Genomic DNA, 24,594 nt, shown 5'->3' on the forward strand with positions numbered 1-24,594 from the left:
TTGTTTCTTGGAATACCTGTGCGTAGTAAATGCAGATTCAGTCGAATTATCTCATTAATATCACAGTTATGATATAGTATCCAGACAAGATCTAGTCACTATGAACAGGCGAGTAAAAATAATCATTTGTAGTCTAGGGTATGGCTGTTTCAATACGATGCATGAAGTAATCCTCCAATCACGGAAGAAGATCGGTCTAGGCCCAGGTTTTAACTCTCAAAATGTCAAGTCTATTCATCTAATCCAAGTCTCATGTACTTGATGCTAAATCTCGATATATATCCAATTCTATCCCAAATCTTAGGATTTTGCTGTCAGACGCAGCTATAACACACAAAAGGAAACAAATGAAAAGCAGAATACGTATACACAAACAACCCACAGCTTTTTTTAAATGATGACACAAACGAAGGAATAAAGCGAGTGAATTATAAATACATAAAAGATGTCGCGGCTCTCTACAATCCACCAAAAAAGATAACTCTCGTTACACCATAGCCACTCTGATTTTTAATACGTAAGAGTTTTGGCTGGTCGGGATCTCATGAAGGCTCACGAGAGCTACCAAAGTTGTACATTTAACGGTATCCTGAGTAATTCTGGGACCCCACAAACTCGTGAGGCTGTACTCCATGTCCATCGGTATCATGGCCTCTGGTAGAGCCTCTAGAGTTTGGTCGACTGTTATCCCCGCCTACAGCAAAGTAGTCTCTCTGAAAGTCGTGGCCCGATTCACCTTGCGGTCGAGAGCCGGTCAAGTCGCGATACATGGGGCTTGGCGTGGTACCCGAAGACAGTGCCGGGTGGTACTTTTCATCTGGGATGCTGGGGGCGTAGTATCGATCTCCCGCCTTGGAGTAAGGAGGCAAGTTCTCTTCGTGCTCAGATGGATGAGGGTACATGGATGCTTCGAGGTCGCCCTTTGATTGAACGAGCATAGTATTGCGGGCATCGAGAGGCGTCAGATCATCTGTTTCGTCGCGCATTTTCTCTGCAAGCGAGGTGTTAGAAAAAAACTGTACAGTAACAAGGCATGGTATACTAGTGCAAAAAAAAAAAAAAAAAAACTTACCCATATCCTTTCTGCGCTTGCGGTGAGGGTTCATCTTGATGGTAGCATTGATAGCGTTCCATCCAACAAGGAGTGCAAGCGCAACAGTCAATGTAGACTGAATAGCGATCATGACGGCGCCCATGACGGTTTGTGTGGTCTGCTCAACATTGAATTCATCGACAAAGATAAAGACGCAAATCACAGATAGCACGCGGACTACCGCAATGAAAATGTTGATCATGGTGGTGGAGCGGCGCTCAAAGGGGCGAGTGAAAACCAAGAGGGCCAGCATGGCCAACTCGACGATGAAGCTGACAATGGTCTGAGCCATACCATGACCATCTCCCGCGGCAACAATACAGCCCTTGATAAACGTATAAGCAATCATGGGGATGAAAAGCCACCAGTAGCTCTTTTGATAGGCCTCGTAAAACATAGAATACTTGATCCAGTTCTCCTTCTCCTCATAGAGCTTGCTAGCATCACCATGCTGGGATTTTAGCCTGTGTGCTGTCATCCAAATTTTGAAGCCAAAGAAGGCGAGGATTCCAGTGAAGATTGCAAGAGAAAGAGCAGCCAGCAACTTGGCCGCCCAAGAGTCACCGAGGGTAAATTGGAAGACACAGTACAGTACCCAGATTCCGTATAGAAGCAGGATAAGAGAAGTGATTGTTCGAGCAATGGATCTCCAGTAATGGTTGCGGAATCCGATAAGAGACTCTGGAAATTTACCATACAGAGACCAGACTTCGAGAATGACTTTGATAAGCAAGATACCCGCGACAATTGCGGCAATAACGATGGCAACGATGAGAAGTGCTGTCATGAACATGTCAGATTTTGGTACACTCACGGACTCTGCAAAGTTCTTGATGCCCGAGATCGTGCGAGTGACCTGGCCCGTGACGCTGATATCGTTGTCGTCACGGCGCACAAGTCTTGCAAGAACGCTCGCATCTGAGCTACTTGTCTGGTTGCCGGATTCAAGGGCCCTGGTGAGATTTCTTAAGTATGCGACACTGTCTTCGGTAAGGTTACCGCCAGTGTTGGCTCGGAAGTTGTCGATACCGGTCAACAGGCCGTTCCATGGCATGAGGCCAATAGAGAAAGCAAAGTTCTTTGCGAAGCTGCGGTAGACGGGCGGATAGTTGACAGAGAGCATACCGTTCATGGCCATGCCTTGGAACCATCCAGCCACGTCTGTGAAGCTGGGGCTAAGGCTAGCAACTCCAACACCGGAGCCTGCGGCACCTCCAGACATGGCCGAGCCAACTGCAGTCATGCCGCTAGCAACGAGAGAGACACCGGCGATGCCCGCAGCCACGTAGGAAACAGCTGGCACGCTCATGGTCTTTCCATTGGTTACTTGGGCTGCGATACAGGCCACCACGCTCTTATCAGACAGTTTATCCAGCTTCAAAATGGCTTGAGCAGAAATATCTGGGACAGAGAAAGCAATTGCCGGAATCATAGAAGCGTACTGATCTGGGACTTGCTGAGTTCCGTGAGCAGCAAAAGGCCCATTGGGCAAAGGGCACAACTCGTTCACCAATGACTTTGGGTCGCAAGGGTCAAAGCTGTTTGTGAATGCGTTGACACCGTAAGCCGTGACGTCGAGACTCGCTGTGACGTTCTCGCTAATAGTGCTGACTCCCTCAATATCGAATGTGACGGTCCTGGCGTTGTTGTCGTAAGTTACGCTAAGTTGGTGAATCGTGACGGAAGGCAAGCTTCCGCAGTCGGTAAAACCAGTCGTCGTCAGGATCTGATCGCCCATGACTCCTGTCATCAACATCGCTCCCAAGCATAACGCCCTGCGGGTCGTCGATTGTGATGTTGTTCGAGCCATATTTCGTAATTTTTTTTTAATCGTCCCAGTGCAATTAACAATAGGAGTAATTCGAGTCCAGATTCGAATTTCCACAAATATCGTTCGCTGTATAAAATGCAAGATGCTGGGTATATTCCTTGATATGGCAATCGGCCCAATCCAGTATCAATTTTCAAATCAGATTCGTATCGCCAATCGTCGGTATCTAGTCTATATGGTAAATGGGTTATGGAAAGTAATTATTCGAGAAAAAGAAATAGTCGAATATTCCGGTATAATGAAAACAAATAATGCGCTGAGAAGGAACGCTCGTTTAAATCAGTAGCTTGCCAAGTCGAGAGCAAGATACGACACTCTTATGGATAATAGAAAGGAAAAAGCGCCCACAGGGCGAGTACCCAAAACAGCCAGGGTCAACCTGACCAGAAGTGAAGAAACGACGCAAGGAAACGAGTGGCCAATGCAGTCTACTTCTTTATAATTCAAGGTATTGTTTAGTACGGTCACCGGCTATTGTCTTCACGGTGGGACATTCATCAAGGAATGAGGGCGATGTGTATAAGAATCGCAGCAAGGAAGGGCAGTAGTGAGTAAGACTCAATTCGTCTGGCAAGACTCGATTAGGCTCAGCTCACTGTTATGGCACTATGCGAAGCAGGGTCTCCCAAAGCATCACAAAGTGTTGGTAGCAGAAGAGCAGGCCCGGGACGAGTCGCCGAGGAGGGAGCGAAGAAAACACAGAAAATGAATGACGAAATTCAGAATCGAGCAGTTGCTACAACGGATAAAAGAGCGAGCAAAGAAACAAACAAAAGTGACGACAAGTGAATTATGGAAAAGAAGGAGAAGAAAAGAAGGAGAAGGCAAACGACGCCCAGAATCTCCCAGGAAAGCAAGGCCCAAGCTGCAATTCGATGTCCACGGTTGAAACATGCCGAAAGGGGATGCAGCACTACCCACAGCCGGGGTCCCTCCTTCCCCCACCTCCAATACAAGCCTCTGGACGCCATGCAGTACCGCTACCGGGGAGGTACCGGCTGGACCGCCACGCCCCGGCGCTGGAGCAAGGTTACTCCCAGGTCACCGTTCCTGGGCGCTGCAAGGGCCGCCCCTTCCCAGCGCTCTTAGGGGCAGATCCAGTGGAAGGGGGTCGGAATTGGTACCTGCGCAAGGCCTTGATTGGCCAGGCGCGGGTCGAGGCTGGAGAGCAGCGGCGCTGAAACTGGCCGCTAGAAGCTCAAACGGTCCAAATACTTGGAAGCACGCGGTTATAAGCAGCGAATGAGCCCATTATCAACATGAGCATTAAGTGATGGACATTGCATGGCTCGTCCAGGACTGAGATTCTGCTCGAAAAGCAGATTTCCACCAATCCCTGAATCGTCCCATCATGGCACCAACAAGGTCATTCCAGATAACCACGCACCAAGCGACGGGGCACCGCTAGCTACCTGCCCAAGATTTCAGGGATCGTCCAGCGAAATTACACTCGCCCAAAAACTTGCCAGCAACGAGATGAGCCCTTTTGGGGGTAAACGAGCATGGCACCAAGATAAAAATAACAAAAAAAAAAAAAAACATTTCGCTGTATCTTATTTTAGGTCCCTTTTTTTTAAGAGGGAAAATTAAATTGGGCGAGAAATAGACGAGAGGCCGCCTATCGTCTAGTATTTCGAGATGCAGCTTTTGATGGAGATAACACACATTCCCATCCTGGTAGGCAAATTGCCTACCCAGCTAGTGACATCTTAGATAGATGATCAACACATGTCATCATTAGACAAGCTGCCAATAGTGATTTCTCGGAGAAGGGGAGAGAGAAGAAAACTATGGAGTGATCAATTGATCGCTTCTCAGTGCTGTAGATGATCTGATGTCTAGATGCTCATCCCCCAAAAGTTCTCTCTCCCGCTCCATGATCTGCACTGAACTGCACCTCACCGCACGGCCCCAGTCTCAAGCATAGTAAACACAGCCACCCCAGCTCCTGTTTCTTCTAAAGAAAGAAATAGCCGAGAAGACGAGAGGAATAGAAGAAGAAAAAAACCAATTGGCTCGTGGTTTTGTGGTACCAGCCGAGCCAACCGCCTTTTCATGCTGAGATGTAACCTGCCTTGATAAGTTATACAAGAAGCTCGGTTTATACATGGCACAAAGTCATACGCGTACTGCTATTTTCTCCTGATTGGCACTAATACGAGTTCGCTCAAGGCAGCAAATATTGTGGAACTCCATTTTACTCCGTACTGTATTGACTCGTATCAGTAATACGCCCCCGGACTTCTCCCTACTTAACAGCATGTTCTCAAATCAAAACACTTGTAGTCGGCCTTTTACATCTCATATAAAAGTCCTGTTCACCGATTTAGATGCTTTCAGGTAAGAAAGAAAAGGAAAAACTTAGAGCCACGTCTTATATAGATTACTCTCACGCATCAGGTTAGAAAGATATATGCAGCTTTGTTATCCAAATCAATGGCTCATAGCACACAAGACTGAACTCTTTGTCTCTCTTCAATATACTCTCGAAATGATTGCTATATAGCTAATAGACAATGCAATATGCAGGAAAAAGCAGGGGAGGAAAGGAAAGGAGAGGCCCTGTTTTGTATACTGCTCTCCACCATGTCCAACTCGCATGCTAAAGTGCAACAAAAAAAAAAAAAAGCCCAAATAACAAGCCACTGTAGGGGAATCGTGTTCATATACTGCTACTCGTTCCTAGCCCTTCATAATAGCAAATTGTTGCTTGAATCCATGCCTTGAAATTTTATCCAACTCTAATATGAGCATGAACCAGTGAAAGAAAGAAAAGTGGAAAAAAAAAAGAAGAAACTGCGTCGCTTAATAACCAAGTGGTTATTCAACGCTTCAATAAAACCCAGACGCCTGTTGTCCATCGTCCCAGCCCTTGGTATCTAGATGAATAGAAGCTCCCTGGTGAGGAGAATGTGAGTAGGTCGACAGCGTATCGTGTCCGCTGAATGGGCTGCCTTGGACGCTCGAAGGGTCCATCATGCCGTCGTACATGGGCGCGTTCATAGGGGGTGCAGCAGCGACCTGTACAGACACGTTCTGCAAACCCAATGCATTCAGGGGTGGGAATTGCTCCACCTCATTTTGGATTGCCATGGCGGTATACGGATTTGACCCCTGCCCATATGGAGCCGAGGTGACGGGCAGGTCCTGAGCCCGCCGGCCGGGGTCAAACCCATGAACTAGCGGGCTAGCGGCCATTGACTGGTTTTGATGTAGATTTTGGCCGATGTTGTCGAATTGGGGATAGAAAGACGAGTGGAATTGGCCAGGGTTCATCACCTGAGAATACATGAATTGATTTTGGGCCTGTGAATACGGCATCGATGGCTGCTGCTGATGCTGCGGCGGCGGCATTGGCGACACCGTAGAAAGCTGTTGCTGGCCATTGTCTGGATATCGCATTGCAGGCGAATTTTGATCTTGTATGAGTGGAATTTCGTGCCGCGGAGGGGGATCCTGGACCGGGCTGATGATGGTATCCGCTGCCAGTTCTTTTGCTTTGGCCGCTACCAAGCGTAACACAGGAAGCGAGATTTGCTCCATATGCTTGGCCAGGTGAACAGTCAACTTCTTCCACGTCGGGAATACTTTGCCGCAGAACCGGCACGGTTCTTCGTGCGGCTGTTTGCTCGTTTCTACATGACAACGCTCAACCTTTTGCCACGTTGGATCGACTGTGCCGACCTTTTTCATAGCTGCCTTGGTCTTCACCTTGGGTTCCTGGAATTTGTGCTCGCGAACGAGGTGCTGCAAGAAATTGTCACGGCGATAGCATGTGTGCCGGCAATCTTCAACATCACACGTCCACCACTCCAAGTGGCGGTGGCCCTCGTTTTCATGGCGGACCCAGTCGGCCTTGCGCTTGAAGATCTTGGGATCTCGGCATTTATCCCACGTACATGTAAATGGCTGCACATCCTCATGTACATGTTTGGTCCAGTCGGATGGCTTGTGGAACTTCTTCTTCTGGTAACACAGCTGGCATTCAAACTCTGCCGGCAAATGCTGTGTTGGCGGCATAGGTATATCAGTCGGGAAGCTCTCTTGGTTAATGGCGCCTTCAGTCGGTGTGACATCGTCATCATCATCGTAGTGCGTTGATAATGCATCTAATCCCTTGCCATTGCCATTATCTCCCCCCCTTGAACTCAGCAGGTTCGCTGAGCCGCCCAGCGCCAAGCAGAGCGAACCACAAGGGCAGTTAGCCCCAAGGCCGAGGTGTTTGACTTTGTTATTAAGTAGCTGCTTGTACCTAATAATCTGCTGGTGGGCAATGCGATCTACAAGGTAGCTATGTGCAGGGGCTAGTCCTTGGTTAAGGGTCTGGATGTGCTGTTGGAAGCCAGCAAAGTTTGGACTGATGTCATCAATGATATTGGGGTTCATCTTCATGTCGTTATCTTCGTAAAAATCGTCATCGTCATCATCGTCGTCGTCTGGTTCGACGGGAGCAGCGGCTTGCCTGAGAGCCGCTACAGGTGGTCCACCAGTTTTCCTCCACATGTCAGCGAGACTGGAGTGACCACTATCGACATTACTGTTGCTGGGGGTAGCAGATGGCTTGGGTAAGTCCGATTTGCTTCGCGGTCGTCTCAGAGAGCTTTTCACACTGAGGCTGGGGAAAACACCTTTGGAAGGCGGAGGCGGGATGGTACTAATAGATCCAGAGCGCGAATGCGTAGTGCCGATAGAAGCAAAGTTTTGGCCCATGGATACCAAGGCAGTATTGATACTGGGAGTCTGGTGCTTCTTTCCCCAGCTGGGTGTTCGTGTCATAGGGGAGAGGTGCGGCAGGCTATCACGTTTATTATGAGTTGGTGGTTGCTCTGTCTGTTCATTTGAAGCTTCACGCTGTCCACTACGCGAGCGCTTGCGCGCATGTGAGCCGCTAGGACGTCGAACAAGACCGCGAAGGTCTTTCAGGAGGCTGCCAGATCTGCTGCTCTTATCGCCGCTTCGACTGATGGAGAGCTTCTTCAAGAAATTACCGCTCGTGACGCCCTCGATATCAACGTCGACAACGCTGGGTAAGCTGCGTCGGCGAGTACCCCAGGTTGCCGCTCGAGAGATAATCGAGTCATTATCACGGCACATCCTCTCGAAACGCTCAATAGCGGCTTGTGAGCTCTGGGGCTGATGACGGCTCTCTCCACTGTTTCTGATAGAGGGAAGAATGGGGGCATCGGCCCAATTGCGATTAGCATAGATGATATCGTAGTCCTCATCGGCTAACTGGCCAACGCCATTAGGAGAGTAATAAGTTTGGCCGGGGATGTATTTATTTTCAGTTTGGTCCCCAAGAGGAATGCTGTCATTGCTGTTGCGGCTCTGCTCTTCTGCGGCGCTAATATCCTCAAGGGACGGGGTATCTGGAACAACAACCTCGTTGAGATTACCAGTAAGCCATTTGTCGACCTCGCCATTTTTCTCCTCAATCTCTTGACGGCTCATAATCTCGTTGATACTCGCGATTGCTTCTCCAGGTCGCCGTTTTGGATCCAAACCGCCAAGGCCGGTGGCAGGGTCGCGCTGCCATTGGCCCGTGGAATCTCTAGTAACCGATTTGCCTTGGCCATAGTTCATGGATGATGTTATCAAGTCTCCAGCAGACTCAAGGCCTCCTCGTACCGTCGACGGACTTTCTTCAAAAGAACGTTCGACGGTATGGACAGGACCATTGTTATCTTTGTCCCATACGGAGATGGTGACGCGAGGGCTCTGGCATCTCATATCGACGGGAGCAGGTGCTAATCCGTCCTCACTAGACTGTGCGCTATCCGTCTGGCTTGGCGTCAACTGGGGTGCTGGGATGACAAGGGGATTGGGCTTGAAGGGCTTCTGAAGCTCCTGCGGTGAGATGGAGCTGGGTAGCTGATGTTGATCCGGTCGCGTGAGAGCTGTTCTCTCCTCGCTTCGCGGTGAAAGTGTGTGGACGGAAGCAGTCTGATCCGGGGTTAAAGGATGATAATTATCGTCGTTGGCATTATGTTCTTGCTGAGGCTCGACTCCTGGGGTGTTGTTCAGTGATAGGTCCCATACGCTATGGTCGTCCAAAAAGGATGGCGTGCCGACCTCGGGATTGGTAAAATTGGCACCGAAGAAAGGGTCGTCGTCAAAGTCGCTGTAGTCACTGGATTGGTAGAGGCTCAATGTCGAAGACCCGGCAGGTGTCTCTGAGGGGTTCGCAGGGGAGAGAGAGTCACTGTTGACTCGGGATAAGAAGGGGGATAGCAAGTTTGAGTCGATTGATGAGCGCCCCTGCTGCGCCTGCTGATGCTGATATTGATGCTGCTGCTGCTGCTGCTGATGCTGTTGGCCGGTACCAGGCGCAACTGAATCGCGGGGTTGAGGGTCGAAGTCAAAGTCGCGATCGAGGGTAAGAGGGCTGTCGGTGTCGTGAGGCACGGAGAACCCTTGAGCGGCTGCCGATGCGGAAGACATGATTGTATCCAGCTGGGGCCGAGCGTAAGGGGATGCCCGAGGATAAGTACTCCGTATATGCGGCAAGGAGGAGGAAAGAGGGAGGTTATGGCAGGAGAAAAGAGAAGCGGTGGCTCTCTATCGAGAGATCCAAGACAGCGCAGCCGGGGCCCTGTAGGCCTAAACTGGTGCGCTCTGGAGATGCGCAGCGTCACGTCACTGGCCAGGGACCATGTTCCTGGAGAGCAAACGGGGTGGCGGCGAGCTATGATTTCTTTTGCTGCGCTGTGTTTTGCTAGGCAGGGCGGGAGCCAGATTTCAAGCTTTGGGGCGCAGTCGGCAAACTGACGGTCTAGAGAGGCTGCGGCGTCTGGCTAAGAATTAGAAATTAGGATGACAAAGTGGTGTCGGACGAGAAAAAAAAGGGCAGTGGGCGGAGAGCCAGAGCTGATGATGGGATGGGACATGGGCAGCCAGCGTGTGGGTGCGGCTGGCGGATCTAAAGGCGCTTACCACCTTGATTAGGCTGTCGACCGCACCCCCTGCGAGAGCAACCCTTGCTGCCATCTTGCTGTCTCTCTCTTGTGCTTGTGGCCGGAATCAGTCTTGGGTCGTGCTGCTTGTACGTGTTACCGAGGTGCAATACGTGTATGACCCGAGACAACAAAGTTCCATGTACCAGCTGGTGGTGTCAAAAGCGTCATAGTGGTGCAACCGTTTTTGCTGGGCTTTCGGGCTTCAAGCTGGCCCAGGGCCTCAATGAGCTGCGATTTGGGGTGTGTGGGCAAGTGGGTTGGTGGTGATAGTGATTGTGGTGGTGTGGTGGGGGGGCGAAAATGCGGGAGGGGACGCCTAGTAGCTTGCACAAGGGGCCCCGAGATCTAAATGCGACGGCAAGAGGCAGGCAGGTAGTCGGTACTGGTAATATTCAGCGAGAAGTTGTGAGAAATGGGCAGTACTGTTTGCAATGAATTAAGGAGATGTTGGGCGAGATGAAGAAAGCATGAGATGAGACGAGGCGAGACCAGACGAGATGAAATGGAATGAAAGAAAGCAACGCAAACAGATGAAGATGAAATCCCACGTGAGAAGAGACTGAGGGGCTAAGAGCTATTACTGACTGCCCTGCTGTTACTGTTTATAGGTGCCAACTATTACCACATGGAGCTCTGCTAATGGCGCTCTAGCACTTCAGTTGCAGTGCCTTGGGTGCTACTAGTTCAGCATCGAGCCGGGAAGCTCAACTGCCCTAAAATAGACATCCGTGGGTTGAACCCCCAACAAAGGACAACGGGAATAACAACCAGATCGGCCATTTTCAAGTACACAATACATCGCCTTACAACATACATCCATATGAGGACAACAATGAGTTATCACAGTGAATGATGATGATAGAGCCGGCGGGCAACCGGGATTCCACTCCGCGGGCACCTATACCGTACGAGTTTACGCCCAAACGTGCTAACCCAGGGCTCAAAGAGACGCGCGGTTGGCCGGAATCAAAAAACTCCAAGCGATGCCCAAGTGCTTGCAACTTGCCGGCACAAGGTTACAAGGTAATAGTGGTGCTGCTACGCTGCAAGTATTGGGTCATAATCACCGGGGTGGGAGTTTAGGTTAGACTCTTTCCAGTCTAGACACAGCAAAGCTCTTCTCAGCTTTCACTCCAGACGCTTCGCAACAGGAAATAATCGTCTCGATGGTTCTCCGCGCTAAGTTCTGCCCTCCCATCTTTCATCGTCAATTGTGTTAGGTCTGTCAAACTCACATAGCATGTCACTTGTTGCAGTCTCTTGTCTCCATAGCCTCCACCGTTGGAAAAAGCCTAGCTAGACAGCAGCAACACTAGAAGGAAAAGGCTCTGTCTGCTTCGCCGGTGGGGCTGACCCTCTCTGTCAAGTGGAAAAACATGCCGTTGAAAAGCCTTACGGACATCGAGCTAGGCATGATAGTGCAATACTAGAATCGTCTGGGAAAACGCCGCGCTTGGTCAGGTATCTGGTCATCTAGAGCCGCCTGACCCCTGACAAGACTGCGCGCCCAGCCCATGCACGAGGGTGGGCACGAGGCGCCGCGCAGACTCCAAATCCGTTGGACCTGTCTTGAAAAGCACCACTTTGGGCCATAGTGCGCTCCGATGGCCCTGCGAGGCTATCCAGCACGAAATCCAAGTCAGGTGGTCCCAGCCCCCGAGGCGTTCTCGTAGTGTGGCTGCGAACCGAGACGAGATGGAGCACCGCCTTGTTCTCAGGACTAGCGTTATCGAAGAATCTATCGCTGTCTGTATCCCGCTGGGGCACACAAGCAAGGCACCTTGGGGTGCGAACTGCAGCACACCACGATAAACTTGAGACAGACACTGCCATGACATCAGCACCATGAAATAAGGTTGTCTAACCATAGACGAGAGAACAAGAGACAGTAGTGCCTATGTGATACTCCACATCCGTGCTCGTGCTTGGTCGAGGAGGATATGGATACCTCGCGTGTGCGGTACGTAGCAGCAGCTTTCCGAAGGATCAAGACCTTGCCATACTGGATCAGCAATGCATGAGGTACTATGGAATACTACATACGCACTGGTAAGACGCAACTTGTTTTAAGTGTTTCGCAGACTCTAAGTGTTTCGCAGACTCTCAGCGGCTTGAAATTGATGCAACCCACATGCGTGCCGGCAGGATCTAGTAGCAACATGCTCCGTAGACGTGGTCCAATATGCTGCTGCTGCAAAGTACTCCATATTCTTACATGCGCCGAGCTGTTGTTAATTATTACACTAGCCACGGACCAGATATTCGGCTTGCTACCGCTACCCGTTTCTCGGCGTTCAATAACACCAGGAAGCAGAACAGCGGCAGCAGCGATTAATTTCCCGGCTGACTCGGCTCTTGTCAGCACCCTATTGCTGCCATGGCCGTGGCTAGACTCTGAGCTGTGCGGCGCTGTGCTTATCGCGGAGATTAAGCAGAGAATTCCGGGCATGATGATGAAGTCTTGGCAACTCCTCCCCTAGGGGCAGGTTCCAGGCTCCTTTTCTCAAGAGCGTAGCGAATATCACTTACATGCGTGCTCCATACTTTCGTAAAGTGTAATATTGCAATATAAAGAGCCACAAATTATGCTTGGGGGGAGCAGCAAGCAAAGCACTGCCACATCTCGTGCGTCCCACCATGCGGCTGAAGACGCTCTTTAGTGTCGACTATGCTATCGCCAGCACCGCCTCACTCCAATATAGTGCCCGCTTGTAGCTACTATCCTACTGTAAGTGATATCATGGATTATAGTAGCATCGACCATCTGAAAATTGTATCCTAGAACATTCCACAGAAGCTTCATTGTCTTACCTGCTCACCTCACAAGCCACGCGCACACAGACCTCTCTTCCGAAGCCTGCATAGGAATCCTACATACAGCCACATGTCTGCTTTGTGGCAGGTTAGGTGTATAAGCCCACTGAGACAACAGCCCCATATTAAGGCAGATTCAAAAACATTAACGAGAAGCCTCACGCTTTCAAGGGAGTGAAGCTTGAGAAGCAAAAAGAGCAATACCCGAGACTGGGATAGTGGCTCCCTCCCAAACGAGCGGCCTCACTCGAAGCCCTCGATCCGTCTCGTCCAGTTTCCGCTACTGCAGCGCCACCCACTGCTCGGTCTGCTTGATTTGGACACCGCGTGTGCCGGCACAGGAATCCATGAGTCTCGCCCTACTATTCACGCCCAATCTGCGCAGGGAGATAAGCGCGCTGCCTGATCGATAACCGCCAGTCCCAAAGCGCGCGCAGGCGGCTGCACTGTTGGGTTGGGTTGGGTTGGGTTGGTGCCGGCGCTGGCGCTGGCGCTGTGTCTCCTGCATCGTCTCGTCTGTGCAATCCTGACACCGGTAGTGTAGCATAGATGGTGGGCTGCGATTTCGCAGGATCAACTCGCCTCGTTTTTATGGAATGGGTCATGTAAAACATTTTATGAAATCTTTACCATATGAGATTGAATGCCACACACGCTCTTTGGATAGCAAACAGATAGAATGATAGAATACAGTAGATATGCAGATAGCTAAAATGCGACTTCGGCAGAGATCAGCCACCCCACGTCATTGAGCCACGTGATGCTTCAACCACCAACCCGCCATCCAGGCGATCAAGTGATTTCATCGCCATCGCCTCTCATCTTTGCTTGATCTCTTTGCTTGCCTCATTCTGAACAAACCTCCAACGGAAGCTATAAACTCAGTCCTATAAGAAATCAAGAGCAGCGATATCCGCAGACACGGCATCTATCGCGCGTGCTCGCCCATCATGTTTCGGGTTCGTAAAGAAAAGATATGCCCCTGCGTCTTACACCAGAATAAACTGGACTAACAACGCCCTCCAGCCGCACCCAGAGGAGAGCATGCATCTTCGGCTCCATAGAGCTCGGTCTGTGGTGCTGACTTCTGACGAGTGAGTGGTTCCACACGTAACTTTGCACGCATATTCTCATCACCCGCCATGTCGCCCCGATGCGACAAGGATGACGCCAATCTACATCTACATGACTACATCTGCATGCTTTTTCTAAAGGATTCTCACTCTAATTCCATTACTCACCGATACCCCTTTCATAGACTCGTCGAAATCCGCGCCGCCCAGCGAACTTTCGAGGGTGCCTACATGCGCACCGCCCTGGGCCTCTTCTCCTTCTCCCTCGTCATCCTCAAAGTTTTCACTGAGGAGTTCTACCCCATCGGCGCCCTCTTTGCCGCCTTTGGCACAGCCATTCTCCTCGTCTCCGTCTACCGCCGGTACCAGGGCAACCGCCAGTTCTTCGTCGCCGAGTCGGCAGATGGCATTCTACACCGGAAATTCCGGACCAGCGGCGACACTGTGGTCCTGTTGACTGTGCTAAGTCTTTGCGCCTATGCTACGCTTTTGGCGTTGACATGGGAACTTAAAGACGTATGAGCTATCATTATAATTAACTTTACCGGTCGTCTGAAAGGATTCGGTTACTCTGCTTACCGCCATGCTTACGAGCGAAACTCGACATGGCTACGATATCCGCCCGCAAGAATTCATTTGAATTTTGGCTGAATGCCACAATCTATGAATCATCTCTGTTTTAAATTTCCTGGCATTTCTAGCGTTGTTTGCTATATTTAGTTTATTCAAGGTTCTCAGCAAGAACTCGCCTGGGATTCACCACCATTCATCATCGCATTTTCCCCCCTTCTTTTTCTTACCATCCCTTTTTTTTCACCAGTGTATCACTCACACATCTCTCAAGTTTCTAATGACTTTCAAATACTAGAAAGGTAGCATACTCTATGTGTTTCTACCCCTTTTCACATTGCGTCTGGCGTTAAATTGCATTAATTGGTGGCATCTTGGCGGATATACGTGTTCATACAAGAGTGTTATTAGAGCCGCGCTTTGACAAAGTTTCTTTTGGACTTGAGGCTAGCCACATATAATACCCTCGCATCTTTTAGTTTGCTTCTATTTATAAGTTGCTCGGGAAGCTCAATTTTTCGTGATTCTGTGTATGGAGATGTGAAGCAACGATTCATCCGTAACATACAGAGTTGATCTCCTCTACGAGTCGAGAACAATAACCGTTATTGCTTGAATATATGTCCCAACAACCAAGAAACACTTGTTTCTATAATTTGGTCTCTCGTAGATAAGAAATATTTCTCCACATTTCTTTCTCTTTAAATTACTATATACAGACGACATTGAGCGATTTAGGTGATCTGCTTTGGTTAAACTTGATTTAACCAAGCTAGCTGAACCTTATTGCTTTTGGAGATCTTGATCCAATTTAGTCATTGAGCCGGGGGTCGAGTTACAACCTTCTATTACACTGGCTTTTGCGGCTCATATAGAACCTATAACAACTGTATTCATAAATAAAATCTATATATATGCCAGTCCGTCATTCCAATAAGAATTGAATATTTCTGTCTGTAAGCATCTTTAAAAGATGAAAAATTCTAGAGAAAGCAAACCGTTCACTGATATGTTGGGAGACCAGAGTATCCCAGATACAACAGTAAACCAGGGAACCGGAGATAATGCAAAAGAAAAGTTGACAACACATATATGTGTCAATATAGTGGTTCAAGAACTTTGTGTCTCCTATCTCTACGTTATTTACAAGATAATGTATTTTTGCAAACATAGTTAGATGTGAATGAATGTTAGTGCAACCAAAAGCAGCACGAAAATAATTCCCCGAGTCATGAACTTTTCCAGTGACATACAATCACACACCCTCTAAGTATCCACAACGGAGGTAATTGTCCTCTTTACCCATATAACTCTTCCAAGTCTTTTTACCTTTTTAATATCTTTCCTTGTTGCAAAAGCACTATTCCACGTCTTGTCAGTTACACCTCAAAATTGAATAGCAAAGTCAAGAAAATCCCATGTATAAAGGATTCAATAATTCTAATATTAACCAGCTCCAAATCAAGCCAGGGGAAAAGAGAAGAAATAGAAGGAAAGTATTTATAGAAAAGAAAATTCCCCAGAAAGAACAATAAACTTGTAAATAATATTGGTTGTGGCCGTACCCAAAAACAAAGAACCGCCCCGCCCCCCCCCCCTCGAATATGCTTATTGAATGCCTTGCAATTTATGATAAGGAAAATTAAAAAATCATAACCAGAAAAATGTGATCCAACATATCGAACTTGCTCAATACAAACAGCTTCTTGAAACCTTTCTTTTTTAGACCCCCCCATTTCGAACGTAGAGCCCAACAAAAGAGAAACAATACAAAAGGGGAATTGAAACAAAAAAAGATTACTCTAATCCGCTTATTCCGCGATAAGTGAGCAAAGCTCACATATTTGATGAATATCCCCCTGTTCTAAAAAAAAAAAAAAAAAAAAAAAAAAAAAAATAACAAAAAAATAAAAGTTGCTTCGGCCGTAACGATCATCCGTTGTGTTCTCCCGCTATATACAGTCGTAAAACCGCCTCCCTTTCCATGGTATAACCGTGTTAGTCCTCGCCCTATGATTGAATGTTGAAATGCATTAAGAGCAAAAACCAATAAAGAACTCGAATGACATGAGGTTGAAATCTTAGTCCACATAGATGCACTGCCGAGTCTGGTACAGATGTATCCTCCTGGGTAGCCTTTTGCTGTCATCTCTCACATTGTGAAAGAGTGGCTATATCAAAATAATTGTCCGAAGTAGTAGTCTGTCGGCATCAAGTTTCGTCGAGAGTATGGCCATTTCCCACCAGCAGGTAGAATTTCCGTTTATTCGATAATATTTGAGAATCCAAAAGGCATCTCAGCCACAGTTAACGTCGTCACATCTCAGCGTTCTCAGGAACAAGTCCACCTCTCCCAGCACTGTGGAAATCCAGCGCAAAGAGCATCCATTATATACCCAAAGAAGTCCATATTCTTTCTGATTTCTTTATTATTTCCACATTTGCTGAGAGTTTTGAAATCGGAGGTCGTTTCGAATCAGGGAGATCGGCAAAGAGGGTTCGGTCAAGTGGTCGTCCGCTCATAATCGGCATCGTGGGACTTCTTCATATTGTGATAGGACAGACATCCTTCTACATTTGACCTTATAAAATACGTTTGATAGCTGAGATAAAGCTTTATTATCAATGCGGGCGGACTGGAAGCTGACGAGATTTTTATCCACCACCTAGTATTACTAGGGCAGATGGATATCCGTGCTCGATTTACTTTTCAGGCTTATCGCGATTTGAATACTTTGATTTTCAGCAACGAATGACGTCTTGTCGGCAGTTATCGAGTCCTTTCAGCTCCTTACCGTGACAAATCACGGTTAAATTCAGTTAACATAGGAGAAAAGTAGTCTCCTACATGCGACGGGCTCCATCATCCTCACCATACCCTTCCCACCCACGATAGGCACCCCCTACCTGAGTGTCTTGTACTTGTTGATGCTGGTGTTGATGCGGATGCTGTTGCGTCTGCTGCTGCTGCCAACCTATAGGCGCTGCCGAGGGCACAGTAGAGCCCATGATTGCCGGATCGATGGCCTGCTCTATATTCTCGTCCGTTTCGCTAACAGGGACAGCACCATAGATGTGAGAAAAATGATGCGGCTGCCTTTCGTAAACCGGATTTTGGTGTGGTGCTGGATAATACTGAGGCGTATGATGGCTTCCTAGAATTTCTCCACTAAAGGACATCGATCGAGGAGGTGGTGGCATGCCGCTATTCCATCCCATTTCATTTCCAGGTGCGAAATTTGAACTTGCCCAGGCAGCAGATACGCTTGATGGATCTGCGTATGGAGAAATTTGGCCACCCAAGCCCATTGAAACATCTCCTTGATATGACTGCTGCCACATATTTTGACCGCGAGGTTTCGACATTGCGCTTGGATCCGTGTCCGTAGACACCCAGTTTCTTGAAGGCTGCTCCCCTACGCCATACGTTGACCCGGATGGCATGGTGTTCGTCGAACCTTGATTATCAGTTAACATCAACAGACACAGAGAAATCTTACAAATGAGTCTTAGTCACCCACCTTCCAACTCCGACGGAAAATATTCGCTTTGAGGTGTTGGAGCCCCCATGCTGGGCACCGGCGCCACAGGTATTGCAGGATAATGTTGTCGCTGTGACCCTTGGTCAACGGAACTGCCACGAGATATTGCCGGTGATGAGGAGGCCGTCGCGATGCTGGACCCAGTGGGCGTTTGAGGTGGCAGCTTCTGATCATATGGCTGCTGCTGGTCTACTGGGTGAAAGCTGCACTCTTTCTTGAGCCGTATACAGTTCACACATCGATTCTGGTCCTCCGAGGATATAATGCAGCGTATCTTGCGTCGACGGCAGTGACCTAGCGTGTGTTAGACTCCTTTGGGGGCACGGGAGGACCGGCCTAGGCCTTTCGGGTTCGAGTCGAGTCGGAAAAGGGGCAGACAAAACTCACCACAGGCAATCGATGTTCTATGGTAGCCTAGTTTGTTTCTCTTCTTCTCATTCATCTGCGGCGCTAATGGTTGAGACTCTAAAAACGATGTTGATGCTACACCACCCACCGAAGGTGTCGAGAAAGATCGCTTCAAGACATGGGTAGCATTTCCTCGGATGGTAGATGCCATTGTGGAATCTTGGGGTCCCCTAAAGTTTCTGGAGGGAGACCTTGGTGGTGGCATCGCAGGTTGCATCTACTCCTGTTATGACGGGGCCTGGATATGACATTGATGAGATCGTGACGACGTCGATGGCTCTGGGGGCTGGTAGTACGGAGGGGCCTTAGAGAAGCGGGATCGTGGAGACCTTCGATTCGATTGAGCTGGGAGGATACGACAAGGAGGCAAGAGTCATTGACAGCAGATGGTAGAGCTGAGTTGGTGGCGTTGGCTTGCCAATACTCTCTTCTTAGCGAGCCCCAGAGCTGGAAATATTGACCTCTAATCCGAAATGCAAAGCAGCACGCTGAACTCTTGGTGGCGAAGTATAGCTGACCTAAGACAGCTGATGGTGAATGTGAGCTAGAGCCAGGGAGGTTCCCATACCAGCTCTTGGCCAGGCCCGATATGGCAATCTGTGAATCTCTCTTTTTTACTCTTGTGTCTCGGAAGACAGCAGACCGAGATGGGTGGCTTTGGCAAGCACCGATGATGGAGGCATGAAGAGGATGGATTAAAGGACAAGAGCGGGAGGTTGCCCCAGTACCTAGTAATAGCTACTAATAGCCGCTGCTATTGTGACACCCTACCCTACCAGTGCCATGCTCCGGGGTCTTCCCATAGGGCTACTATGCCTGTCGGCAAGGAGGAAGAGGCAAGGGTGATGCGAAGTCGCACACAGCCCTTTCGGGGGTGGGGAGGGGAGGCGATATTGAGTTGGTTGATTGGGAAGAGGAGCCGTAAACTTGACACCCCTCAGTCGACACCAACCATGTTAGAGAGCTACGAGAACAGGCAGTAGTCAGAGAGACCAGCAGCGTACAAGTATGTACATATAAGTATGGGTCCACACGAGAATCAAAACGGTGCAGTTCCCGTTGGGCTCAGCCTGAAAGGGCTGTGTGGCATGTGCCGAGCGGCGAAGCCGTCAACCGTAGAAGGTAAAAGGCGTATGCTTTCGCTGACAGGTCAGCAGTGCGGCTTTACAAGACTGCAAAGAAACGGAGCCGGCTGCTAGGGGAAAAAAATAGTTATTTGATTGTTTAAATCGTCATCTTACTACCGATGTGGAGACATGCTTCCCACCTGAATATCGTTTGGCGGCCACTGTGAGCATCTGCCAGGATTTGTCATATTCATCAGCATCGGCATTGGTGATTAAAAAAAAAAAAGAATGGGGTTTAGAGGCGATTTCGCAGCAGCAGTTGCATTTTGCCAGGCAGCAATATTTTCATTATGCGTATCATTTTTGTGTGGTATCATATCAAAAAGAAAAGGGAAGCAGCCGAGCGGCCATGCCGGAGGGTGGTGCATTTTTTGTTTGGGCGTGTATATAAGAGTGCCGGCGGCCTCGGCTTGAAGAATGCGAGAGGGGCCTCTTAACGAGGACTCCATCAGAAAAAAGTACAAGTATGTATGAGTATGTACTTGTTGATATTGCTTGCTTACACCTACCTATGGCAACTTGTTTGTGGTGCTCACGAATCTAGGTCACATAGGGTTTGCCGCTAAAAGCGACATCTGTCACTTTTTACAAAGTTTAGGGAAGCTTGGTTTGCGGCGTGCTTTGTTTTGGTGAGGGTCAGTAAGTATTGTCTCAGAACAGCGGGAAGAAAGCAAGAAAAAAAAAGAAGGCTTCGAGAACGGTCGGATGAAACAGCTTCAAATGATGGCTCACCTATCACATGCACCTCTATGGTAGCATCATAGAGCACAGTATGAAGTAAAATAATACAGGCCACGTACTAACGTGGTAGCACTACACTTGGCAAGGGTGAGGCTGGCGAACCAATTATTAGTTGCACTAACACCAGGAAAAGTAGCTAGTTGGGGCCGAGACGGGGGAAGGGAAAAAGGAAAAAGAAAAGAGAGAGAAACAAGTATGAACCTTGTCTGGCGCCAAGAAGATAGAAAAGGAAAAAAGAAAAGCTAGGAGGGCAGAGAGAAGAGTAGGATCCCTTGTCCTCCATCTGCCGGTCTCCAATTCTTTCAGCTCGAGCTGTTCGTTCTTGCTACTGGATGGATACTAACTTGCAGATACGTCTTCTGCAGGGCTGTGAGAAGAGGTGCGATACGGGCTACTCCGTGTCCCTGATATGCGCCAGCATATGCGAGCGATGCATGATGCCACCGGCGGTACTACCTACCTGGTGCACAAAGTAAGCGGGGCGACGATGAGAAGCCATCATAAGTGCACTCAAAGTAGTAATAATGCTGTAGTATGACGGAGCAAGTTGAGACAAATCTTGCAGATTGAAATTGTCCGACAAGGTATTGTTTAGTTCAGAGACTCAATTCCACCTTGCTGGTGCTAGCTACCCGTCCTCAACTGCACCGTTCCTCGTAGCAATCTCCACGTTTCTGCGTTAGGGAGACGGCCAAAGCAAAAGAGGCCAAAAGCAATCAATTAGCTCCGTGAGATCAATCTGCGGCCGTCAACCGATCCCGAGAAAGCAAGACTAAGCGACTCTGACGCCTCCCAAAACGAGTAAGCAGGCGACTGGGCCATGTAGTAGCATGTACGGTGGTGGTAGTAGATGCATCAGTGCATCAGTGGGTACGTTGAGACATGCTAGTAGTACAGTACTACGTACTATATGCTTAGCAGAAGTACTATGCAAGAAGTAATACGTCGTACTGTAATAGGCAATACGTAGCCCAGTAGTAATCGCAGTCCGTACCGAAACGTGTGTTCTCGCCAACACGGCTCCTTGAGGCCAAATTGCCACGAAGTCGTAAGTAATTCTCAAATGGAACAACCGGCCAAGTTTTGAATTTTACCGGGGAACCTCTATCGGCGAAGTACGTCTTAGCACTCCAGAAAAACGGGGTAATCTCAGGCCAGTATTGCCAAGGTAGCTCTCCGTATCCGCGGTATTGGGCGGCGTGGTTGTAGTCCCCTCACAAGTCATCGCTTCTGTGCCTGATCCACGTTTGTGGAGGAGACAGTGATCCAGCTCATTCAGACCGACAACGTTTCATCCAGCCGACAACTTTGGCTCCTCCACTCCTCTCCACTCTAACAAATCATTTTGCTCTGCAGTCTAACCAGTTAGTGAGTGGGTAGATGTACTAACTCGCAACCGGATGAGAGTTTTGCAGTGACCCCAATGTCTGCGTCATAAACCATCCTAGTTCATTACAGTAAGATGCCCATAGGAGAGTAGCAGACTGTGGCATTAGCGCTGGGAGAAACTTGTCTCGGCGAGATTCGAATCGAAGCCGTTAGTAGTATTAGCGCAGTGTCAAGCAAGGGTGAAGCAAGGGCCAGGCACGGAGTAATAAGATGGCCACTGTACTTGTGCCAGTTACGCCTATGGGGTAGTTCCATACGACATACGAGGTACGTACGGAGTAGACCCGAAGGATTTGAGTGCGGTGCTAAGTGTGGAGACGTCCGCACAGGCTCATCTTTCCAATTCGCGTGATATAGTAAAAGGTTTTATATCTCCGGTGAGTCTGAAGAACATTAGATTAAAACATATTTGACGAATAAACGATATTAGTTTATGAGTCTATATGACAATCCAGATGGGCGCCCTATTAGGCTGCATTGCATTTTGTTTAATGAGCGACAAAGCCTGGTAGGAAGATCCGTGCCGAATTTGTGATGACGATGCTTGCCTGGTCGAATAGGGATCTCACCCCCATCTTCTCTTCCTTGTAATCGAAGCTGGGCTCATGGCAGATCGCACTATGAACGTTATATGCGTATAATACTAGGTAGTACATATATGCCGGCTCCCCGTACTGGACAAATGCTGTGGACGACATGGTTGTGCTGCGTCTAAGGCAACATGTGCTCCGTACTCGTCCTTACCATACAAGTACGTGTATGATGGTGTGTTACACAAGTGGATCTTTAAGGCGGGAGTCCTAGCATGGTACTCCGTACTCCGTAAGGCCCCTCGGCAGCTCCCTTGCAAGGCCAGCCCCTGTCAAAGCGCTGCGCTTGTTCTAACGCCGCTCAACTAGTCTAGTCGAGTATGTATGTGGTCAGAAGCGGCTGAAGTTGCGATTCCATAAAAAAAAAAAAAAAAAAAAAGTACGGCCGGCCACGGCCGGCTCAAGAATAGTTGATAACAGCTAGTTGCAACGGCAGCGAGATTTTCAACGTGAGCTAGTTTCTGCTAGTGGCATCCGAGATCTTGCTGCAAGCTCGGACTGCGGTGGCGAGTGTGGTTGATACGAGAAAGCGAGCTTGGACTTGAAAGTCAGCGCTGTGAATCCTAACTAGGAGGATATCGGGATACAACCGAAGATGGTGAGGCTAAGAGAGATTTCTCACCGTAAAGGCAGATGAGCCATGGTATTTACAAGCAAATCAAAGTGAAACGATGGGTGGTGAGTAGATGAATAGCCGCTTCATCCTGGCCGCAATCTAAGTAGAGTATATCAGCCAATAGAAAATAGAGCAAGTAGCCGGCTATAGCTCTCTGTATGCAATAGCATGGCTGCCCATGAAAGCCGATCACGATCGCCTTTGACTAGTAATTTACCCGGCTATGTAGTTTGCAGTGAGGAGATGCTGCTAGTGTTTGCTTCCCTGCCGCGTGTTGCGGCTCCAAGCTGGACGAAGCGACATTGACAAGGCTGATGGGCGAACAAAAATTCCCTTTCTTAGCGTGTCGGCCGAAGTCCAGGCTGTGAATGTGTTCTATCCCTAACGGCGTTAATCTCGTGCATGTGGGCCAGTTGAAGGTTTTTAGTCTTGGCGAGAACGGATCAGAAGCCGGACCCCCGACAGGTATGCTGAGCAACTCGCATGCAAGAGCAGCAACACTGGCCGCCGCAGCAATGAGAGCAGGTGGCCGTGATTCGTCGTGGTGCGGAAGATACGACGCAAGATGCGCCACGCGTCTGCGGATCTCAGCTGCTCCAGGTTCTGGCGCCTCGTGCGAAATCGGTGAAGCTGCTAGTCCTTGTAATGGTTTGGCCGCCGCTTGGCTGCAAGGAACAGGTTCCTGGCACGCGGGGGGTCTGGCCTGTGGGAGAAATTGCTCCAGGTGTCCTCCTGTGTTTGGCCTGGATGTTCGGACAGCCAGCCGACGATTCCACGCCGGCGCGGCCTTTTGCAGGCTAGCTGCGTAGATTTTGATTAGGCTGAGCTGCTGCGCTGCTGGGCACTTTGCCATCCAATGGGTGCCATGAGACGTTGCGAGACAGCGAGTTGACATCTGCTGGAGAAGCTGAGAACCAGGTACCAGTGGGTACTCGGACGGTACCGCTCTGACCAGGGGAAAAGGCAAGGTCCCATCAGCCTGTCCAGCGTCAGGCGATTTAGCACATGAAAGCGCAACAGATGCCATAGCCACTTAGCTCAGAACTCCATTTAGTGCCTTCGATTCTCCATATCTGGGTCGAGGAGGAGACGCTTGGAAAAATCGCTCGGCGAACGGCATGTGGCAGTCGCTTCCGAGCAGGGCTCCGCAGCTTCAGGTGGCAGCAACAGACCAGATCAGGTGCAGTGCCTCCTGTTTGAAGTGGAAGTGCCTCCGGTATCAATCTTTGGGCAGCTGATTGGCCGGAATCGAGGTAATTCCCCAATTCCTGTCCAGTCCCGGGCTACTGCTACTACTACTGCTACTGCTGCTGCTACTCGCTTGCAGTTGCCATTGTTGCGACCGAATTACTACCTGGGCTTAGCACGATTGTACAAAGTACTGTAGGGATGGAAGCGGCTACTGCGTGTACCTGCAAAATTTAATTCGCTTACAACTGTGCAGCTCGCAGTAGCACTTGCAGTGGTGTCAATTTATTTGACATGCCATCCATCCCAGGGTGCGTCTCCCTTAGATTCCACGTTGCTACGAGGTACTAATTGAAGGCTATTCAAATCAGGAGTAATACTAGCAGCACCTACATACTTTAGCGGTTTAGTCGTAGTAAGGCGCTGATCAGATCAAGACACCAAGTTGAGCATCGTTGGTGGCGGCGTGACCAGGCAACTTTAGTACGTAATTGGGGGCTTTGAAATCATTTAGGAACCAGCTCCTTATGGCAGATGCACCCTTGGCCGCGCGTTTGGCAACAGTTTTCTGGCTTGTGAATGCCAAAATATTTGGTTCCTTGCTTTTCTTGTCGTAGCACCCAAAACACCTACCAGGTATACTACTGCCTTCTAAT

General features: G+C 49.1%; 7 protein-coding genes across 7 annotated transcripts; 2 read left to right on the forward strand and 5 right to left on the reverse strand.

Annotated features, from left to right (window-relative positions):
• Window positions 1-538: 538 nt before the first annotated feature.
• On the reverse strand, window positions 539-3,230 carry GGI43DRAFT_317410 (transient receptor potential ion channel family protein). Its single transcript, XM_083201795.1, has 2 exons — window positions 1,073-3,230; window positions 539-991 (listed from the first exon to the last, which is right to left on the reverse strand). Exons 1-2 carry the CDS (start codon window positions 2,901-2,903, stop codon window positions 579-581), a joined length of 2,244 nt encoding a protein of 747 aa, XP_083062886.1. The 5' UTR covers window positions 2,904-3,230; the 3' UTR covers window positions 539-578.
• A 1,933-nt stretch (window positions 3,231-5,163) lies between these two features.
• Window positions 5,164-9,806, reverse strand: GGI43DRAFT_400164 (uncharacterized protein). Its single transcript, XM_083205431.1, has one exon. The coding sequence runs from the start codon at window positions 9,363-9,365 to the stop codon at window positions 5,757-5,759; it is 3,609 nt and encodes a 1,202-aa protein (XP_083062887.1). The 5' UTR covers window positions 9,366-9,806; the 3' UTR covers window positions 5,164-5,756.
• A 1,350-nt stretch (window positions 9,807-11,156) lies between these two features.
• GGI43DRAFT_317543 (uncharacterized protein) lies at window positions 11,157-11,957 on the reverse strand. The gene is made up of 2 exons (XM_083201798.1): window positions 11,942-11,957; window positions 11,157-11,873 (listed from the first exon to the last, which is right to left on the reverse strand). The coding sequence occupies exon 2, from the start codon at window positions 11,746-11,748 to the stop codon at window positions 11,350-11,352; it is 399 nt and encodes a 132-aa protein (XP_083062888.1). The 5' UTR covers window positions 11,749-11,873; window positions 11,942-11,957; the 3' UTR covers window positions 11,157-11,349.
• On the forward strand, window positions 11,811-12,454 carry GGI43DRAFT_317447 (uncharacterized protein). The gene has a single exon (XM_083201797.1). It carries the CDS (start codon window positions 11,908-11,910, stop codon window positions 12,358-12,360), a length of 453 nt encoding a protein of 150 aa, XP_083062889.1. The 5' UTR covers window positions 11,811-11,907; the 3' UTR covers window positions 12,361-12,454.
• A 1,010-nt stretch (window positions 12,455-13,464) lies between these two features.
• GGI43DRAFT_317426 (DUF202 domain-containing protein) lies at window positions 13,465-14,517 on the forward strand. The gene is made up of 3 exons (XM_083201796.1): window positions 13,465-13,653; window positions 13,721-13,788; window positions 13,953-14,517. Exons 1-3 carry the CDS (start codon window positions 13,645-13,647, stop codon window positions 14,287-14,289), a joined length of 414 nt encoding a protein of 137 aa, XP_083062890.1. The 5' UTR covers window positions 13,465-13,644; the 3' UTR covers window positions 14,290-14,517.
• Window positions 14,518-16,833: 2,316 nt separating this feature from the next.
• GGI43DRAFT_317567 (Zn(II)2Cys6 transcription factor domain-containing protein) lies at window positions 16,834-19,254 on the reverse strand. Its single transcript, XM_083201799.1, has 3 exons — window positions 18,267-19,254; window positions 17,859-18,173; window positions 16,834-17,795 (listed from the first exon to the last, which is right to left on the reverse strand). Exons 1-3 carry the CDS (start codon window positions 18,502-18,504, stop codon window positions 17,182-17,184), a joined length of 1,167 nt encoding a protein of 388 aa, XP_083062891.1. The 5' UTR covers window positions 18,505-19,254; the 3' UTR covers window positions 16,834-17,181.
• A 3,470-nt stretch (window positions 19,255-22,724) lies between these two features.
• On the reverse strand, window positions 22,725-23,854 carry GGI43DRAFT_400177 (uncharacterized protein). The gene is made up of 2 exons (XM_083205432.1): window positions 22,968-23,854; window positions 22,725-22,849 (listed from the first exon to the last, which is right to left on the reverse strand). Exons 1-2 carry the CDS (start codon window positions 23,775-23,777, stop codon window positions 22,793-22,795), a joined length of 867 nt encoding a protein of 288 aa, XP_083062892.1. The 5' UTR covers window positions 23,778-23,854; the 3' UTR covers window positions 22,725-22,792.
• Window positions 23,855-24,594: the final 740 nt, after the last annotated feature.

The sequence above is a fragment of the Trichoderma evansii genome (assembly GCF_050947405.1).
Source record: "Trichoderma evansii strain SZMC 28006 chromosome Unknown GGI43scaffold_5, whole genome shotgun sequence".
In the NCBI taxonomy this organism is placed as follows: domain Eukaryota; kingdom Fungi; phylum Ascomycota; class Sordariomycetes; order Hypocreales; family Hypocreaceae; genus Trichoderma; species Trichoderma evansii.

Bases quoted from the DNA above. Each gene is read 5' to 3' on its own strand.
- GGI43DRAFT_317410 (XM_083201795.1), bottom strand. From the start codon at position 2,903: ATGGCTCGAACAACATCACAATCGACGACCCGCAGGGCGTTATGCTTG. The intron at 992-1,072 runs GTAAGTTTTTTT...CCTCGCTTGCAG, and splicing joins CAAGCGCAGAAAGGATATGG to AGAAAATGCGCGACGAAACA.
- GGI43DRAFT_400177 (XM_083205432.1), bottom strand. From the start codon at position 23,777: ATGGCATCTGTTGCGCTTTCATGTGCTAAATCGCCTGACGCTGGACAG. The intron at 22,850-22,967 runs GTAAATTACTAG...TACTCTACTTAG, and splicing joins ACTGCAAACTACATAGCCGG to ATTGCGGCCAGGATGAAGCG.
- GGI43DRAFT_317447 (XM_083201797.1), top strand. From the start codon at position 11,908: ATGGAATACTACATACGCACTGGTAAGACGCAACTTGTTTTAAGTGTT.
- GGI43DRAFT_400164 (XM_083205431.1), bottom strand. From the start codon at position 9,365: ATGTCTTCCGCATCGGCAGCCGCTCAAGGGTTCTCCGTGCCTCACGAC.
- GGI43DRAFT_317567 (XM_083201799.1), bottom strand. From the start codon at position 18,504: ATGCAACCTGCGATGCCACCACCAAGGTCTCCCTCCAGAAACTTTAGG. The intron at 18,174-18,266 runs GTGAGTTTTGTC...AACACACGCTAG, and splicing joins TAGAACATCGATTGCCTGTG to GTCACTGCCGTCGACGCAAG. The intron at 17,796-17,858 runs GTGGGTGACTAA...CTGATAATCAAG, and splicing joins TTTTCCGTCGGAGTTGGAAG to GTTCGACGAACACCATGCCA.
- GGI43DRAFT_317426 (XM_083201796.1), top strand. The intron at 13,789-13,952 runs GTGAGTGGTTCC...CCCCTTTCATAG, and splicing joins GTGGTGCTGACTTCTGACGA to ACTCGTCGAAATCCGCGCCG.
- GGI43DRAFT_317543 (XM_083201798.1), bottom strand. From the start codon at position 11,748: ATGGTTAGACAACCTTATTTCATGGTGCTGATGTCATGGCAGTGTCTG.